The sequence below is a fragment of the Acanthochromis polyacanthus genome, chromosome 2 (assembly GCF_021347895.1).
Source record: "Acanthochromis polyacanthus isolate Apoly-LR-REF ecotype Palm Island chromosome 2, KAUST_Apoly_ChrSc, whole genome shotgun sequence".
In the NCBI taxonomy this organism is placed as follows: domain Eukaryota; kingdom Metazoa; phylum Chordata; class Actinopteri; family Pomacentridae; genus Acanthochromis; species Acanthochromis polyacanthus.
In genome coordinates this window covers 7878473-7898896 of record NC_067114.1, presented here as the reverse complement: position 1 = coordinate 7898896, position 20424 = coordinate 7878473, and the positions used below count along the sequence as shown (strand labels likewise).

Here is a 20424-nt window from a genome sequence, read left to right as displayed (position 1 = left end):
TCAAATGCAGTTTTGGAAAATCGCAGGTCTTCTTTTGCTTGGTTGTGACGCCGATGCATGAAGAGCAGTGTGATCTTTCAAGGACGAGGTTTTTTGCTGCGTGGGTTTTATTTCTCCCGACCTCTGTGGCATGTGATGTCTTAAGACAAACAACTTGGGATTCCTTTTCATGTTGCAGAGTTTTAACCAAGAATTAATTCTTAACTGTCAGATTGTTGTATGTTTAGAATTTTAGACCTGCAGTAGTAAAATGTGCTCTCAATTTGGAAAAGGAAAGAACAAAGACAGCTAAATATTTTATGACTTCCTCGATTCATCTTACAACCCTCCAAAAGGATCTCTGTTTTTTAAAGAATTTCAGAGCTCATTTAAATGTTTCACGTTTTCTTTTATATATTTTGTATAATTTCGAGGAGATATCTCACTTCTCAAGACCTTTTGCTGTCTGTTATTTTATCATATGTACTTTTTTCCCCCTTTAGAAACAACCTCACAATGGGTTTGCTGGGCTTTCTTGTCTCGTCAGACCCTTCAGCTAAACTGGACGGTGGACCGAGAAAAGAGAACATGTCCGAAAACGTGACTGAAATTACGATCGCTTGGCTTGCATCTTTGTCCCCCTCCTTGTCCACAGTGAAAGACAGCATCTTAAAATAGCTCTCCTCTCCGGTTATTTACATTACTTTAAGTGCTGTGCTCTCTCTCGTCTGGGACTTGGGGAGGAGCCACGCTGGGGGGTGGGTGGAGTTGCTGCTGGTCAGACCAGGAAAAGGCAGACTTTGGGCGGAGGGGGAGGAGGTTATCGGGAGCTTACTGGCGCCCGTTGCCATAAAACCCACCCGCCCCTCTGATGCGCAGGGATGACGCAAGTGCCCCACCCATCCTCTGCACCTCCCTTCTTCCATCAGCGACGTCCTTTTTGATGCCCTTGAGAACTACGACCAATCCCGTAAAAAGAACAGAGGGTGGAGGAAGAGAGAGAGTGCCATCTCCATTCATAGAAAGTACCTCAGAGAGCACTCATGATAATTAACAATTATGAAAGAAAACTGACGCTTGTCCAAAAGCCAATCCATTTATTTAAGGCTTTATGGGAGGAGAGGAGATCGTTGGGGGGATGGGCTTTTTTTTTTTTCTCGTCAGAGCGCTCTTTTCTAGAGAGTATTTGGATGCAAACCAAAACAAATTCAGTCATTCATAATCACTGGGTATACTTAGAACGTCCTAGTGCGTCTTTGCAGGCGTCACTGATGCCTTGGACAGATTCTTTTTCATCTTGAATTTGTGGTAATTAACAACCATGTAATTCTTTAACCTTCGTTTTGGTCGAAGATACTCTTTTCTTGTCTTGGCTGGATCTAAAAGAAGTATCCGTGTGACTTTAACCCACCCTTGCCACCTTATTTTGAAGGTTCTGCTCAGCATTACTGTGACTAAAATTGACATTGTATCTACTGTGCTTCATTTCTCTGGATTCAGATTTGGCTGAGTTGGGATAGAATTTTTTTTCTTGAACATATTCAGTTAGATCAGTACTCACTTTGAGTAGAAATAAGTAATGACAGTTGTCATTGTTTTTCAAATCTCACTCACACAGCTGGTGATGGAGACGCAGACACATATCGTCAAAGTTCTCTCAGTCGTCTCTTTTATCCATAAAACCCAAGTTTGGTGTCACAATTTTGGAATTTCAAAAAACAAAAATGCAAGGTTCAGTTCTGGTCTGTGGACAGATGGGTTGTTTAAACATGTGAAACTAAACCTTTTTTTTTCTTCTTTCGCTGCGTTTTCTCTTCTTCACCTATCTTTTCTAATTTCTTCCTGGACTTATTTTCCCAGACCGACCTTAAGAGATAAAAGGGAATTCTGGGAAACAAGGTCCCACTTTCCCTCAATGTGGACGCAAGGTGATGAGATTACGGAGAGCAGACAGAGCCTTCAGATAGACATCTAATGTGCTGCAGTCTGACATAACTTTGGAGAGACGACTCAAGGCAAGGTGACTGTCCAGGTATCAAGTTTTGCTGAAAAATGTGATTTGTGCTAAACTTTTTTTCTTTTCTTTGTTTGTAAAAGGTTGTAAAGATGCCTCTAGGACAAATTAAAATCTAGAAACATGTCAATCTAGAAACAAGCATGTTACATTTAGTTTCTATTTAAGGCCTATATGGCATGACAAGGCCGATTTTCATGGTAAAGCAAATGTGCAGATTAAGAATCTTAATGTTTGGTTTAAAGGAGCACTCCAGCAAATTGTACACTTTAAGATCAGTTTATTTATCATGAGGTGTGTTCTCAGGCCTTATCATTCAATATATAACAAAATAATCCAGATTTATTGAATATTTGGGATCTCACATTGGGATTTTTTTTAACACAAAGTCTTCAATAGAAACTGTCAGGAGCAGCTTAATGAAAGACACTGGTGAATTGTATTAAGAGAATTTCATGATTCTACTTTTTTGAAGATTGATTTTATAAAAGCGAATTACTAAACCTCATCTTTTTTGATTTTAAGTTATGTTTTACAAGTTTTCCAACTTCCTAAAAGTGCAAGTGCCCCTTTAACAAGAGTTGTTTAAGTGATAATAAGTACCAAAGCCAACTCAAAATTCCCAGCGTATCTCTCATTTTGATAACAATGTTCAGACTTTCAGAACTTTCATCTGTCTGAAGCTCCAAACTCTCACTGCCTCCAAACACCAACCCGTCAGCCCTGTTTCAGAGTGAAAAACAGAGATGCAGACTAGAAAGTAGCACTGATTTTTCCTCTTGTTTACCAGTGAAATGAGACATAAGATGTATAAAAAAAAAATACAGTTTTGAAATAGTTTTTCCACATAAAGGGTATCTTTGTGCACAACAATGCCAATGCAAAGTAGATTTTTGAATGTAGGGAAACTTTAATCTTTCTTACCGTGAATTCAGAATAAGGAAAATGTGTGGTTTCAACATTAAGTAGAGTATTGGACGTGGTTTCTTCTAGATAATGTGACATAAGACAGGTCATATCTCATCTGAGGCTTAGGCACCACATCATGTCGGCGAGCTGCTATTTATGTCCCTCTTAAGTAATGCCCCCTGTAATTTAATTGCAAGGCAGCTAATTGAAACACAGGAAGATGGTGAGGGATGGGAAAGGGAAGAGCAAGTGATACAGGTTTGAAGAGATATGTAGTAGCATATGTGCAGTATATTAACGTAAAAGAAAATTTAAAAACAGATTTTCCATTTACTTATTGGCATAAACATAAACAATTTTTTTTCTGCATGAGTAAGAATGTGCACAAACAAACATACACCACATATGATAATATCACATCTAATTGTTTCCCACATATCTCTCCATTTCCTCCATTAGTCCCTCCAAGCAGCTGAGGAGCATCTATAGCAAAATGAATGCAGCGGCTGGTCTAATCGAATCAGCCCGGAGAACCTAATTATAGAAACCGGCTTTGTTCCACTCATGCACGCTGCAGGTAGACCGTCTGGAGCTCACCGCTGGAATGAGACAAGTGCTCTGCAACGAGCAAAGCCACTAATTCTTAATGAGTCAGAGGCACGAATCAGCTCTGCTCATCTGGAGTTAAAGCTGTGACTCCAAGAGTTGCTCAGATTCCTGTGAGACCAGATTTTACAAGCGGTGGTAGTGGAGGGTCCTCGGCTCCAGTCGATCAATGACAATCAAATTATTCCAAAGTTTGACCATCAGTGTATTGAGGCAGAGATGGAGGAACTACGAAAAAAGCTCATGCATGTGAAATTCAAGTGCACATGCTGCAGTCATACAGATAACACAATACTCATTACTTTTGATTTGTAGCATCTTGCAGCGATACACAATCACTGTCATTTTGTTCACAGTATTTTTGGCTTTAATTGGTGCTTACATACACCGTGTAAAACACTCCAGATCACTAAATCAATGACTTTTTAACAGGTTCTCATTATTATAACAACATTACTCTGGTGAGTAGCACTTAGACATAATTGCTAATAATTCCACCTCATTACATGTGTGTAATGTGAATGTAAGCTGTATTCACTGTTACTATACTGTAGTGTACAGGAACAGAAAAAGTAAACACTATTAGTCAAAGTCAGACTATAGACAGATTTGACCAAAAGTTACAATAATTCTATGATTATGTTTCACTGCTGAAGGTATAAAAAGTAATTTTTGATAAGCTTACTGTCAAATGCATCACTCAGTTTGAAACAGATATTTTCATTTTGAGATTTTAAGGCCACATTTAACAATGTGACATTTCGTGTTAAGAAGTGTGTTGTGAAAATTGAGCGAAGACGTGTAAATGCTTATCTATATGCAGTATTTTTACTCCTGTATAGTCGTCTGTGTGTGTGTGTAAGGGTTGTTCTGCTTTACTGTATGTTCTCTTCCAACCATCTTTCTTTCTAAAAACAGGAAACAGGAAGGAACGGACACAGTGCATGAACTGTCTTTTTTTCATTCCATAGAAAGTCAGTGGTGAGAATAATGCAGTGGCCACACACACACACACACACACACACACACACACAAAAGCTCACATTAGCCCCAGGGGTCCTGTTCACGTTCTGAATGAAGACGCCAAAGAAAGGAGGGTAGATAGGACCCTTGTGAAGCATTCAGATACACACAAGTACACACTCGGGCACTGGTGGGGCTGGTGGTGTGGGGTGGGTGACACAAAGACACAGAAGGAAAGGAGTGACATGTCATATCTCAAATGCTGTTCGTATGTCATATAATTTTGTATTTATAGCCTTCAGATTTTAAAGCTCATTTTTCATTCTAAAGACAAGATGTTTATTTCTGCATATGATTGTTATTTACTACAGTGTTGCATTAAACTGACTGCAGGAGGTGCAGCATGGCGAAGCAACAAGAGAAGAAAAAAAGGACAAAGACTGGAGGAAAATGTAAGGAGGGCCGTCGTACCTCTTAGTTCATCACGACTGATATCAGCCTCCAGCCACGCCCTCTGTTCTGTGTGTGTGTGGGTGTGTGGGTGTGGGGGTGTGGGTGTCTTTTAGTATCACAATCAGTTCTCTGGCTGAGTCTGAGCCAGAGGATCCATTAGAGCTGATTGAGGAGCACAAGGGTGCAGAAGTAACCCTGAAAGAAGGTGACAAGAACACACACAGAGAGAACACACACACACACACACACACACACACACACACACACAGAACACACACACACACAGAGCACACACAGTCCAGTCCGGTCACGTAAAGCACGAATACAGCTGGAGCCACATGCAGCTATGTAAAGAAGAAACAGCAGCACTGAGGTGTCCACTGGAAAGTAGGTGTCTGTGAGGACATAATGCATCCTGTAGCCCCTTCCTCTATCCTTAACCATCACAATTAAATCCCTAAACTCAGCCCTTACCCTAAATTAATCAAACCTTAGTCCTAAAGCCAAGTCTTAATTTTTAACTAGGCCTTTAAGGGCAAAATGTCCTCATTTTTTGTGGTCTGAAATGCAGACTGGTTGTGGTAAAGATAGAAGTACAAGCACACATGCTGCACAACAATTCTCATTTGTTGACATGCTCAATAAAATAACAAATCATATACTTAATAATGTGCAACTAACGCATGTCTCATGATGTTTTAACGCCAGATGTGCCAGATGTGCCAGATGTTCACCATTAATAAATGATCAATCAGTCTGACTTTGTGTGATTAGCTTACACTTGATAGGCATCAGTTAAGAAATGCTGTTACATTTGGAGTCTGCTTCTCTAAAAGCCAAAATTAATCGAACAGTTGAGAAATCAAAAGCATGTTTTAGCTCTGCAGAAATATCACAGATCTACCTAATAAACTCAACTCAGCATAAGTGTTCTATATGGCTTCATCATTAACATATGAGGTCAAAACTATAGTTTACAAAAACAATGAATCAGTGATGTTAATGAACTTATAAAAAATTGAAATTGTATCAAGTCTGATGCAAAAGAACTGAAGCACAGCATGACATTTTAATCAAATTAACAATAAATGAATGTGCCAAACTGGCAAACTTCTAAAAACAAAAATTAAAAAAAAAAACTGTGCCCGGTGTTTATTTGTAATAGTCTGACCACAGTACACGAACTTCCAAATGTATAGCCAGGGCCCCTGTTCTTTCATATATTTCAAACTTAAAAAGTGAAAAAATATGAAAATTAACAAGCAAATTCTGTGCCAAAAATGTTTGCTTTTTATTACATCATCTGGAGTTCAATAGAGGGGTCAAATGCAGGACACAGAGTTGTTGCAGGCAAGCTGAGGAAAACAAAACCTAGCTTTAATGCTAAGTGGAGACCAGACTGCATAAAAAGGAAAGGCAATAAAGACACAGAGAGGTAGGCTGAGGAAACAATCCAAGCAGAGAAACGACACACATTATGCACAAGCCAGAAAAACGATGGAAGGAGAAACAGTTACTATTTACAAGTGTATAGCCTGTTAAGAAGAGAAGTTATACTGATAAGCAGAAATGAATAAACCCAGAGCATGTCATCAAATATCAGCTGCAACACAACCTACTTTACATTCAGTGGCTGAAAATATGTTGACATTGGGGAAACTTTATATCCAGAACTACTGAAGCATCAGAGGTAATCATTAATGAAGACCAAATTGTAAAATCCAACCAGATCTCATCAGTTTTAATCATAATTGCCTCCTTCTGACTTGTTGAGGCATTTTATAACAGACAGTGGCCACATTTGAAAGCCAAGAAACAGAGGAAGCATCATATAGAAGCTGGATATGTCTGTCAAATAACGATAATTTCACCTTAAAACATTATTTTTTAATAAAACACAATTTATTGTTTTATCTCCATGCCTGGGACAGACATTGTTAGAGACATAATATTTTAGGAAAACCTTAAGGAATTTCTACAGATTTGTTACAGATGTGAACTCTGACTTTAGGATTAACTGATTTTGTGGTCAGACATCACTGTGACTCACAAAACACATTTTGGGTCCATAACTGAAGACATCATACACTACAATTACAAAAAAAGTTCTTCATAGATGCCTAATGGGACAAATGAGGAAGTGATGGCATTTTAAATCATGAAGATCAAAGGTCACTTGGTCCTCACAAAACTTCTTCTTGGCCATAATTTGACTCTCATAAATGTGATATCTTCGAAAGCGCCTTGAGGGAAATTTCTCCACTTTGGCCAAAATGTTCACTCAAAGATGAACTGATTGGTTTTAGCAGTCAAACAATCACTGTGACCTCATAGAACACGTTTTTGGCCGTAAGTCAAAAATGTATGTATTACCTCTGACAAAAATCCACATTAATGTCTATTGGGATAAAACTATGGACATTTTCTATCCAACATTTTCTATCCGATAGGCCAAAGACTTAATGTAAACTGTGACTTGACTTGATCAGAACAAGATGTTGAAAATTATAGGTCCAACCTTAAATGTACTATCTATGAGTGCTGCCTCGGCATTGTTTTGTGGTTACAAGGGTAGTAACTGGTGGTTTGATTTTTTTTTGCACACTATTAGTTTTTTCCTTTAATCACAATTAAACATAATAAAGATCATATACAAAAAAAACAGACAGACAAAAAAAAAAAGATGGGGAGTGCTGTGCCCACGGTACGCTTTGACCTCAGCACCCTCTGCAGGGCTCTCCGGTCACTGGCACTGCTGTTCCCGTACCACTGGGTGTTGTTATCAGTCTGTGTACTCGAGATCCTGAATTTTCTCAGCTGTCTGAGTCACTGTCTTCATTCTGTGCAGTCTTCTTTTGTATACCCTCTCTGCAAAATTTAAAAACATTGTTAGAGCTGTTTGTAGACGCACAGTTATGCATGTACAGAAATACGAGCAGAGGGCCCAGGACATACCCCTGAGCAGCTCCAGTGTTCACAGTGCTGGAGATGTGTCTGAGGCAACTGGCAATTTTTTCATTTCCAGGTCAATTAAAGCCTGGACGGAGAACAAGAATGTTGGAACCATGCCTTGGACTGCTCAATCACCAGATCTACATCCATTTTGAAAACCTGAGAAAATATCATCAAACGCGAATGGAGAACCACAGGCAAAAAACAAAGCTAATTTTTTTTTTAATTTATGCAACAGGAATGGGCTGCTGTGACAGCAGAGCAATCCCAGAAGCTGGTGTCATGCCAAGACGCATGTCTGCAGTCATCAAAAACAATGGATATGTAATCAATGACTAACTCCTGTGTGTATCATGTGACTAAAACAGACAGAAAAGAAAACATGGACTGCCTAAAAGCTGTTTTTGACAGTGCAGTGCCATAGCTATTGATGTAAGAACTCAAGTGATTTTGGTTATTATCAAGAAAACCTAGAAATTGGATAGATATCAGCTCTAATGAGCTATTTTTGTTGTTATTATATTTGTCCAAACAAATGTACCTTTAGTGGTACCAGGCATTAAAATGAACAAGAAATTGAAGAAAACAAAGGTGGTCTAATCATTTTTTCCATTACTGTATATTCATTCTTTCATAAATATGGACACATGCTGTTCTTCAACATCTCAACACTGCTTTGAGTAATTGGACTGCTTCAATTTAATTTTCATAGAGTGTATAAATCCAGAAACGGTCTCTTGAAAGTTGATCAATGATAGTCTGTACCTTGTTTGTAATGAGTTTTATTTGTCAGCGTGTTTGAAATGTACCATAAGCAGACATTGACTGTAAAATATACATCATCCAACTGCAATGCTTTATGTGTTGTTCTGTATGTTTTACAGTAAATTTTTGGCAACAACCGCCGGCAGTAATTTACCATAAATTTGAGCTTTCACATAAAATACTGTAATCTATTTTAAAGTTGTGTTGTGTTTATCACAGTATCTGTTGTTTTAAAACAGATTACTGTCAATAGGTTCACTTTTCTGCTGTTATTTTAAACTAACAAACAGGTTTACAGTATCCGTTTCTTTCTTCTTTTTTTGCTGTTTTCACCATTCACTACTTAACTGTCAGTAAACACAAAACTTGTGTTTATTGCATTTTTATCTATGATGCAACATCAGATCTATGAACAGATTGATTTGTCATTGTTCAACAGCGGTAAGACATTTTTCTCATGCCCCAGATGTGAAGAAAACCAAGTCATCCAGAGATTTTTGGGGATTAATCAATGACTGGAAATGACTTTAATAGAAATCTTTCTCTGATCTTCCTGTGCACACAATTACATAATGTCAACATGTTAATATCCCAAAGCTGTTTATAGACAATGTAAAATGACTCCTCTCATTTACAGAACACAAGGTGTGAGGAGCTTGAAAAGCACCAAAGACAGCAGCCATGGTTGAAACACAGGATCAAATACCGTCTTCGAGTGGTGGACATATTCCCCAACTTTGCTCTGGAGTCACGATGTAAGTGTTCTAAATCTGAATGTAATGTATAGATATGGTTTTTATTAAGAAAATATTTTTCACTTCTTTTTATGTGTTTTGTTGTGTGCAGGAGCAGGTGTTTTATTCCATAAATTGTCAAAACCATACCAGACATAAGATGAAGGCCTCCCTCTGTGAGATATCTTCCACAAACAAATACATTTAGTGCACCAGCTTCCAAGTTACAGTTTCTACTAACAGCATTGAAGCAAACTGATGAAAACAAACCAAAAAAAGCCATGCAGAGGCAACTATGTGACAGCATACTGCAGATATAATCTCATATGAGGAATGAAACTTAATCTTAAAGAGGGAAACAAGTCAGAAAAGAAAAATCAGACGAGCAGGCTGTGACATGGTGAAGTCTTTATGCCTTAGGTTAAGACAAAAAAACACAGGATGTCATATTGTGTTTTGGAGAAAAGGGGGGAAAAGAGTAACGATCAATGTTTCCCTGTTGGCAGAGTGAAAGAAAAGGCTTCCACCACTCTTCTCTGTCTGTTTGTCCGACAAGAGCAGAGAGAGGATCACTGGAGAGGAGCTGGGAGAGGGCCAGAGAGGAGAGACAACACATGGATGATGGGCCGGGTCCTGCAGAGGTCACACTCCAGTCCACGGCAGAGTGACAGCGTCTGGCTGGGTGTCACATCAGAAGGCTGCTTTATGCCATGAGCAGGGTGTCACATGGTTCCTCACAGTGAGAGAGAGGTAGTAGCAAAACATTACACACACACACACACACACACACACACACACACACACAGACAGATGTAACAACACAAATACAAATACACAAATGAAGCACAAGTACTCACAAAGTCACAGCATACAACAGCTCTTCAAAACACAGCTAATATTATTCAACCATCCTTGACTTTTGTTTCCAGGGCAGCTCATTTTAGACATTGTTTTCTGCTGCTAGGTGGATTAGATAAGCAACAAGTTACAAATCCACGGGTGAATTCAGGTGAATTTAACCATGACATTGTCAGCAGCATAAAACAAATACAAATCTTTTTTTTTTCTAAAAAGAAGCAATTTTAGTCAGAGTCTCAGTATCAGAGACATAGAAACACACACTAGCAGAGTGTAAAAAAATACAGTGCCATGCCATCTGTTTATCTTCACACCACTAGATGGAGTCTGTCTTATTATTGTTGCTGCTGTTGGTCTTGATAACAATAATAACAACAATAATAAATATTATTATTATTAGTAGTAGTATGTGTATTATTATATAATATTAATATTCTAATAAAATAAAATAATAATAATTATTATCATTATTATTATTCTTACAGCATGATTAACTGATTTTTATTTGATGTTGCACTTTAAATTGTAGCTTCTACATGCTTCACAGGAGAGAGAGGATATTTCATATTTCAAAATCAGAAATCAAAAAACTTGATTCTTTCATTTTCTGCAATAAAATGAGCAATGGGCTTGAGGATCTCTTCAGGTGGCTCTTGCTGTAACACTGGAAGGTTTAATCTGTTGTCTTTTACAGATGACACAAACAAAAACGGAACGAAAGGATTTTACTGTTATGAATTTTCACCTCAGCAGGAAAGATGACCTCTATTAAACAGAAATTTAAAAACCTTTAACACAACTATATATCAATAATATATATAAACCAAACGGACACATGAACTAATGCTGCTCTGGAGAGACTGCCATTAGAGGGAATGACAGGGAGAGTTTTCTACATAGGATTAGTAAATGAGATGTCACACTTCTCATGGTAATCTTCCCATACTCCGAGAAATGATTGGAGAGCTACACTTTACAACTTTCTTTATCCAATTATCTTCTGGCAGACTGTGAGAAAGAGGGTAACCTTTAGCAGTGATGACACAGACAGGAGGTCGAGGCTCGGCAGTGGATGACAATTTAGGTGTGGTGTGCCAAGAAAAAAGGAAAAAAGATACAAAGAGGGAGACTCATTTATACACTGCATCTGTTTTATGGATACAGTGAGGAGAGCAGAGTCACAACAAATGTTTTGTCCAGTCACCTGTTTGTTTTGAATTTAGAGTATATACTGTAATGTAAAATTTCTGAATAATTTATTCACTTTCTGTGTCATAACTTGCAAATGACAACCAGTTGTCTTGAAGGTCCATCATCAGATCTGGATGTGGGGAGTGTGGAGCCCAGGTGAGCAGCTTAACTCTGTCGTGCAGCTAAAAATTATAATAATTTGATCTGGAACAGGAAATCAATCACGGCAGCATGAGCTTCATTTTTGTCTGTAGCTGCTGAATTCATGGATGAATCATCTGGCACTACAGAAGAAGACCATCAAACATCCATGTCAGCTGATGGAGGTCCAAGAGTCTCACCGAACAAACAACCTACAGAGTGAAGACCTCGAATCTGATTGGACGGCCTCCTATTCAGCCACATGTGTGAACAAATACATCTAAATTGATTTGTTTTCTGAAATAAATCTAGTTTCATTCCTAATCTACGCCTCTGTGTTTGCTTCTTTACACCGCTATTAACAGTTTAGGCTGTAATATACAATTAAACCAAGTTTTTAGCTAAATGTTCCAGGATGCTGGGTAGAATATACCATCAGATAAAAATTTTAGGTCTACATTGGAAGATTTTTGAGTAGAATTTTACTCCAAACCATCCTTTAGGTCTACATTTAAGGTGGAATACTCCTTTACACCAAGATTTTTTGATCTACATTGAAGGATTTTAGGTGGAATATTCCTTTGAATGAACTTTTTAAGTTTGTGTTCAAGGATGTTGGGTGGAATATACCATCAGACCAACCTCCAAGGTCTACAGTAGTCAATTTTAGGTGAAATATACCATGAAACTTAACGTTTAGGTCTACATTGGAGAATTTTAGGTGGAATTTTCTTCCAAACCATCTTTTAGTGTACATTTAAGGGTGTTTAGGATGGTATATTCTTCCAAACCAACTTCTCAGGTCTATATTTCAGGTGAAATATTCCTCCATACTAACTTTTTTGGTATACATCGAAGGATTTTTTTCTAAACCACCCTTTCAGGAGTTCTATGTGTGAAAACTCAGAGATTTCCGGTATCAGAAGGTGGTTTTCAACTTTCTCTGTTAACTTTCTGCTTCAACTTTAACGCTCTATAAAAAAACCCAATATTGATTTATTTTAAGACCGGCCACCTGATCTCTCATTATGACCATGAAAACTAACTCATAGACTGTATATACATTCTACAGTTTGACTCCACACTTGCTGACGACCACTTCCGGTCTCAGAAAAGAAAAAAACGGATCCTTTCTGTCTCTTACTGATTTTACTTTTTTGTTATTCTAAATATAACATGAAAATCAAAGCATTTTTAAAATGTTGTATTTCCTTTTTTGATCATGAAAAGGAAAAACGCATTGTATTTCAATTTTCATTTTTATATTTTAAAACGAAAATCAAATAGCCACTAGTTTTTTGGTTTTTCATTACCCGTTTCAGAACTGAAAATCCAATGGCCAAAATATACACGGACCCTTGAAGATGGACGATGCAAAAGTTGGAGACAACGTACTGCAGTACACATCTAATATTACAGTGACATTAGAGACAACCTGCTTCTCTATTGCAGCCCACTAGATGTCCCTCTAACCAAAGATTGAAACTAAGGAAAGGCAGGATGACACCATGAAGTTTCCGTGCTTTCAATAGCAAAAGCTGGACACTTGTAGGACAGTTTTCCTGAAAACTTTGTTCAGAAACTGTGCTGTGCATCTGGATAAAGAAGAAAAAATGGTGTCAGGATTTCATCTTTCCATGCTACCACTGGATGCCACTTATCATCACAACAAAACCTTAAATGGGTTTACTGTCGTTTACTTTTCACTTTTGTAGTTTGAGTTTATTAGTCCAGGATTTAGACTAAATAGCTAGATATTTATATTTTTTTTGGGGGGTGTTTTTTTTTGGCAGGGAGGGGTTTGACACATCAAAATCTCTTCAACATTTTCACTCTTGGACAATGTTTCGTGCTTTCTCCTTGAATTAAAACTCACATTTTTCCATACCGTATTGCTAAAAGTCTGCAGATTTAACCCATATTTATGTTTATTGCACAGATGTTGCAACAGCGATTTCGTTGCAACAGAATTCTGATTAGTCGTGATTACTTATTCATATATTATGATCCATTTCCGTAGGCTGCTGCTGTGTCTCTGAATGTTTGTGTTCTCTCACACTTTGTTTTCGAGACGATTTGTTTTCCAAATGCATTGTAATCAGAGGTCTCCCTTGTGAATAGCCGATGCGCTTTGTGAATCAAACTAAATTAAACATGAAACATAACAGAGCAACTACATCTTCTGCTGCGAGCGCGAGTCATGATGTCAGTGGCCCTCCTCTGCAGAAATGCTGGCGTGTGGACTGAAATATGAATACAGCCTACTCTGCACTAGATCAAAAAGGTCTTTGGTGTTAAACTGAGATCGATTTAATGTTAAGACTTCGGTGGATTTGAGGAAAAATACAAGGTCTTTTTAAGGGATTTTCAAGACATCCCTGATCAGTCAGACTAGGATTACCTTGATTTTAAAAGCAGAGGCTTTTGGTAAATCATCTGTACCCAACTTGGTCTTTTATTCTGCTTTTTAGGAGTGAACACACAAAAGCTCCAGGCACACATACACCATCATCTTGGAAGCTACCCTGTGTGATATTATGCTGTCATTCATCCTGTTAAACACAGTATAGTTTTGCCTCAAGGGCCAGTATGTGTCACTTCAGACAGGAATCAGAAAGTCGCTGCACCTCTCAGATTTTGTTCAGAGTTGACTTTTTTTGTTATTTTGCACCGAAATGTATGTTCTGCAAAAATATTTTTGACTGAATTTTGAGAATTGTGTATATTTTCAGAGCTGGGAGTGTTGGTATTTTCACTCTAAATAAATAAAATAAGTCTTACCTGAAACATAATTTTAAAGGTTTGTATCTCCAGAAATATAACTCTCTATTCAGGCCAGTTTTTGCTGTCCTACGCATGAGTCCACATCACTATTTTGGCATATTTAATTACCAAAAAAACTGGAATCTTTGCTCACCACACTTGCCCCAAATCAAATTCCGCTGATGTGAGTGAACTTTAAGGGGTCCTTGTTTAAACATGTTGCACTTTTTTTTTTTCAATTTTCTAGCACCAATAAGTAAAAACCTGGACTCTGCTGGAAACACGTTTGTCTGTTTCTTCACCAAGTTTCCTGTCTGTGGGAGCTATATTTCTGGAGATATCGATCCCTTAAAACAGATTTTCAGGTGAGATGTGTTTTTTGAGGGTGAAAATACAAGAATTCCCAGGTATGAAAACATACAAAAATTCAAGCAAGCTATTTTTACAGACCTTAATGTTGGGTCTCACATAATGAATAATAATAATAAGTAACAAAATCTGAGATGGCACGTCAACACCGTATCTGAAATGACACAGACTGACGTCTTGTGTGTGCAGCCACATTAAAGCTGTACTTGCATCTTAAAAACATAGTTCAAATGAGAAACTTTATGCCCAATAAGGACTTAGAAAAGCTAATTTATGCTCTCATTACCTGCAGGGTGGACTACTGAATGCACTCCTTACTCGTCTCTACAATTACAACACTATAAGACATTTGCAACTCTTTTTAAATGCCACTGCTAGAATCTAGAATACTGACTAACAACAAGAAGAGGGAACACTTCACTCCAGTTCTTAGGTCTTTGTACCAGCTTCAAGTAAAAAAGAAAACTGAATTAAAGGTCTGGCTTATTCTCTATAAGTTCTCAACAATCAAAACTAAAAATTTATAATGCTATATAGTATTAGTCTGTTTGGCCTTACAGATCTGCAGTGCCTGATTGTTTAATGGTGCCCAGAGTTCAAACGAAACCAGATCAAATGACTTTAGGCATAATGCTGCCCACAGATAGAATCAACTCCCTTTGCAACTTAGATATGCCCCAGCTGTCGCCATTTTAGAAACTAAGTTTTTTTTCTGCTTTTAGTTTATGTACTGTGTCTGTACAGCACTGAAATTCACTATACTACGTTATGTTCTTCATTAATCTCTATTTTTTAAAATTCCTTTAATATGAATTTCAACGTCTTCATGCCATTTTGCATTTTAATGCATCATATAAAACACTTTGAATTGTTGCTGTGTGTGAAATGCGCTATGCAAATAAACCTGCCTTACCTAAAATTCTACAAGAGATCAGTTCTGATTAATAAGATCAATATTTTATTACAACAGAATGCGCACCCTGGGCTCAATTTCATAGCAACAAAGGCTACTAGAACAGAGTCCCTTCTCTCAGTGTACTGCCACTTTACAGATACAAGTAAGTACATTCAACTGCAACGGGCAAGGTCACAATGAAAAGATCAATGTCTAATCAACATTCAGCAAGTTGTATTTCTCCATCGAGTTTGATTCGTGCAAGGCCCTCAAGAAAAAAGTGCTTTTATAACAAAGATTGTATCGCCCCTGCACTGCTGAACTTGACGTTGTACTTCCAACTAAAGGCAGTCATTTTAGCAATGCTTTGAACACTTTTATGCACAAGAAATAAGACAACAAAAAGCCACATCAAACTTTTATGACAAATGCAGTGCAAAGTCCTGTAATGAGAGGAATAAAACATAGCAGTGTAGCCGTACAGGAGCTTTCAAAGAATCTTCTTGCAGATTGAGTTCATTGAATTCTCATAAAATTGCAAAGTTGCTGAAAGTTTAATCTGTGTGAGCAAAACTTTTAACTTTTGTAAGAGGTCACTTAAGAGCTCAGAAAATGCAACCAAGCAGATTCCTGCTGATAAGAATCATCAGATATGATCAAAAGCTCTAGAATTCCTACAAAACTGAGTGGATCCTGAGTATCACAACTGTTTATATCACTGCTCTCTTTTTATGTGACAGCTTACATAAAGTGGTATTAACCTTGTGGTGCTTTATGTAAGCACAACGAATGGAGAGTGTAATGGTTGTCACAATAGTTTTATCTTCGTAATAATGGCTTGCCTGCTTCTCGTCCGTTTAAGCTGTATTACTATGATCGAAATAAACTATACTGTGTCAATGTTTCTGTAGCCAGCTTGACCGTTATATCGTTATAGTGCCAATGAAAAAAGTATTTACCCCCCTTGGAACTTTTTGAACTACAAGAACAACAAAAAGAACAGAGTTTTGATGTTCTTCAGCAGCAAAAGCTTTATAGCAATATGAAAAGAGAAAGAGAAAACCACTATTGTGTTTTTTGGTCTGATTGAGCTTTTTGACCATCAGACTAAATGGCGTCCTGAATGTTTCCATCGAAGGGAAGGGATTCGTGTTTCACATGTCGAGCTGCTTCTTGGTGTTAACGTCGTGTCGCTTTGTGTCGTGTCACTTTGTGAGGAAAGTTTTTTCATCTCCTGGTTTCCTTCATCTCTGTTAGAGCCGCGGCTAAGTGCTAATCTACTGACAGTTAGGTCCGGGATTAATCGTTAGTTGTTTGCTCTCTAAAATGGTGCAAAATGTTTCCCCAAAGAAAATTTACTGTCAGAGGAAAGATATTTATTTCCGTTGGCAGTTGAGCTAATATCTGCAGTTATTTCAGTTTGTGTTGTTTACTGTTTGTTCCTGAATCTGTGAAGGACAAAAGCTATGAAAATGTTCTTTAGTCATCTAGTTTCCATTTTTACCACCAAGTACAGATGTCACAACACCAGACATTTGGTACCAACATGGCGGAAACTTTGAACTACAGATCTGATCCCCAAACAATAAATCATTCAAATTCAAAAAGGATCTGCAAGGTTTGGTGAACACCAAACACTGTATATCATCACAAACAAACACCCCACCCCCACTGTGAAGCACGGTGGTGGCAGCATCATGATGTGTGGATGCTTCTCTGCAGGAGGCCCTATACAGGCTTGAATCAAAGCCCAAACCTTAATCCAAATAAGACTTTGTGGTTGGACTCGAAAAGAGTTGTTCTCTCATGATACCAATGCAAACTGATAGACTGAGTAGTTTTGCAAAGAACAGTGCGGTAAAAATGCAGCGTCAGAGGTGCAATGCTGATTGAGACCGATGTACACAGTCTTAATGCAATTACTTTGTCTGTTTTCACTTTGGCATGAAAGAGTCTTTTTCTGTAAAAACCTGTCAAGAAACAGCCACGATTCAAAGCAGAAAAGAAGTAAAAGGTAGAAAACTTCGAAGTAGTGTGAATTTTTTTTATGGGTACTGTATGTACCATGCAGCATAAAGACAGACACGTCCTGCGACAGATTTCATCACATCCTTACTTCACTTGAAGCAGTCAACGAGCTGTCATAAAAGTGTTACAGCAGACGGTAAAAGACATCAGTTATGGGCACAAGAAGCTCCACAGTGTTCCCAAATCTTTGCCACCTGACATGAAAAATGGACAATAGTTATATCTGACCAAAACTGATATGTAGGCTACATAATGAAGATGCAGAGCAGGTCCTATAATGTACTGTACAGACTTTATTGACCAGACAAGTTGGAAATACTAGCAGTTGTAGAAGAATACCAACCAAAATGTAATAAATGGTAAAAGAATTCCAGTTGCAATGTTGTAACTAAGTACAGTTCCTCCATTGCTCCTACTTTATAATTTTTCACTACATCATTTAAAAATGTATATTGTTGTATATTCTTGTTATAATTTGACCCTTTATGGTGCATTCTTCAGTTTTGTATTTTTCATTCATAATATATTTCGTGCTTTATTGTGCATTTTATATATTGGTGTATTTTTCTATTATTTTCTCTTGTAATGGTGGTCCCTTTACTCTTTTTTCTGGCTACTGTAACAACAGAATTTCCCCTTGAGGATCAATAAAGTATATTTCTTCTATTTTTATTCGATTTTTTTTTTATTAAAGATCAACAAATTTGTTTAAATGGGGATCATCTTCCATCGCTGGGAGATTACCAGACATCACATGATACAAATTCAGATGTTAAAATTTTTGAAGTAGGAAGTTTAGATTTGTACATGGAACCCTTGAAGGCAGCATTGTGTTCTCTCAACAGTTAATGTCTCTGCTGGCCGTCCTGTTCCTTCTCCTCCCACGCAGCCAAACCAGTATAAACATTTCTGTACAGTCAGGATACTCCCCAGCTCTCATGGTTGCCTACAGGGACAGACATGGCACAAACCGACAGACAAAGTTCAACTTTCCCTGAGATCGTGGAGCTGAACGTGGGCGGGCAGGTGTATGTAACCCGTCTGGAAACTCTCACCGCGGTCCCCAACTCTCTCCTCTGGGCCAAGTTCACCCAGAGCTCCCCGGCGGATCTGCCCAAAGACAGCAAGGGCCGCTTCTTCTTCGACCGGGACGGCTTTCTGTTCCGCTACATTTTGGATTACTTGCGCGACTCGGAGCTTTTCCTGCCCGAGTTTTTCAAAGAGAAGCGGAGGCTGCAGAAAGAGGCGGACTTCTTCCAGCTGCCGGAGCTGTCGAGGCGCCTGGCAGCGACCAGTAAGGACAGCTCGTACACGGAGGACAGCGGCGACCCGGAGGAGGCTGAGCTCCTCAGCCCGGTCACCTCCTCCTCGGACCGGGCGCTGCGCTCCCCCGGGGCCCCCGCCGGCTTCATCACCGTCGGCTACAGAGGCAGCTACACCATCGGGAGGGACATCCAGGCGGACGCCAAGTTCCGCAGGGTGGCCAGAATAACTGTGTGCAGCAAGATCTCTCTGGCTAAAGAGGTGTTCGGGGAAACCCTGAATGAAAGCCGAGACCCGGACCGCCCCCCTGATAAATACACCTCCAGGTATTACCTCAAGTATAACTTTCTGGAGCAGGCGTTTGACCGGCTGGCCGACGCTGGTTTCCACATGGTGGCCTGCAGCTCTACAGGGACCTGCTCCTACGGCAGCAGTGACCCCGGAGAGGACAAACTGTGGACCAGCTACACCGAGTATGTCTTCTGTCGATGAACTGAGTGTGTAGGAGTACATTTATGCTCACTCTGGGGAATAAAACCATCATTAGTTGCTTTAATTAACATCCAAAAGTGGCAGTTTGAGTTTTCTGTATCTTTTGTTCTTTTTTTTTTTTTGTCAGTAGGATCAGGATGCACCAGAGCCAACTTTTCTGCCATTTTCTTCCTCTTGTGGTCTAAATCTCTTTGGTTAGCGGAAAGCAAAGGCAAAGTGACTTGTCTAATATATCACTGACTTCTCAACTGGGTTATTTTAAGGCCTCGTAACCTTTATGGCTTTTACAAACACTGTTTTGTTGTTGAGTAAATGACATAAATGGCTCCTCTGGCTGGCAGAAATGTTAGGCTGCTTTCTTCTGTTCCTTCCTGAGTTGTGCTTGCAGCTTCCCGTTAGTGAAAATAGTCTGTTTTGGTCTGTTTTTGACCTGCAGCTCCTGTATTCTTATCTTTTATCTCCCCAGACTTTAATTTTGTGTATTGACAGTAGGCTGCTTCGATGGTATGATTATTTTATTGTTGCGTACAGTACGGCTGCTTTGAAGATTACACTTTGGGATGTCTTTTTGGTTCTTTTTTGTGCCATCTTTGGACAGATGTAATTGTTTCCTCTTTAGATATAAAGGCACAGCAAATAAAGTGTGACATTGAAAAATTTTCCATTTCATTGTTGTTTTGGGTTTCATGCAAAAACTTTTTTGAGATTTTTGCAAACACAACGATGCAATGTTCTTCACACATCATGGATTGTTTTATCCTCTAAGGTCACCGGTATCTTGGTGATTGTCGACTATGACTTTCCCAGAAAGGCTGAAGGCATTTCGGAAGTTTCCAAGTTCATCTTATCTGAGTTCTTTCATAGAAAATGCTATCTAGATATTTTCATTGAAAGATTAGTGAAGCATCTCTCATGTGATCAGCCAGAATTACAGGCATATTAGAGATCAAATCCATCCTCAGTGTTCTTAGATTTTATTTTGACCTAATTTAACTTTTCCCGTATTGTTTTTAACATTGAATGTAACATTTACCCATCATGAATTGTAG

At 38.5% G+C, this 20424-nt stretch overlaps 1 protein-coding gene across 1 annotated transcript; it reads left to right on the top strand.

The window, feature by feature from the left end:
• Positions 1–18464: 18464 nt before the first annotated feature.
• Positions 18465–20034, top strand: LOC110956263 (BTB/POZ domain-containing protein KCTD12-like). The gene has a single exon (XM_022201617.2). It carries the CDS (start codon positions 18581–18583, stop codon positions 19373–19375), a length of 795 nt encoding a protein of 264 aa, XP_022057309.1. The 5' UTR covers positions 18465–18580; the 3' UTR covers positions 19376–20034.
• Positions 20035–20424: the final 390 nt, after the last annotated feature.

Bases quoted from the DNA above. Each gene is read 5' to 3' on its own strand.
- LOC110956263 (XM_022201617.2), top strand. From the start codon at position 18,581: ATGGCACAAACCGACAGACAAAGTTCAACTTTCCCTGAGATCGTGGAG.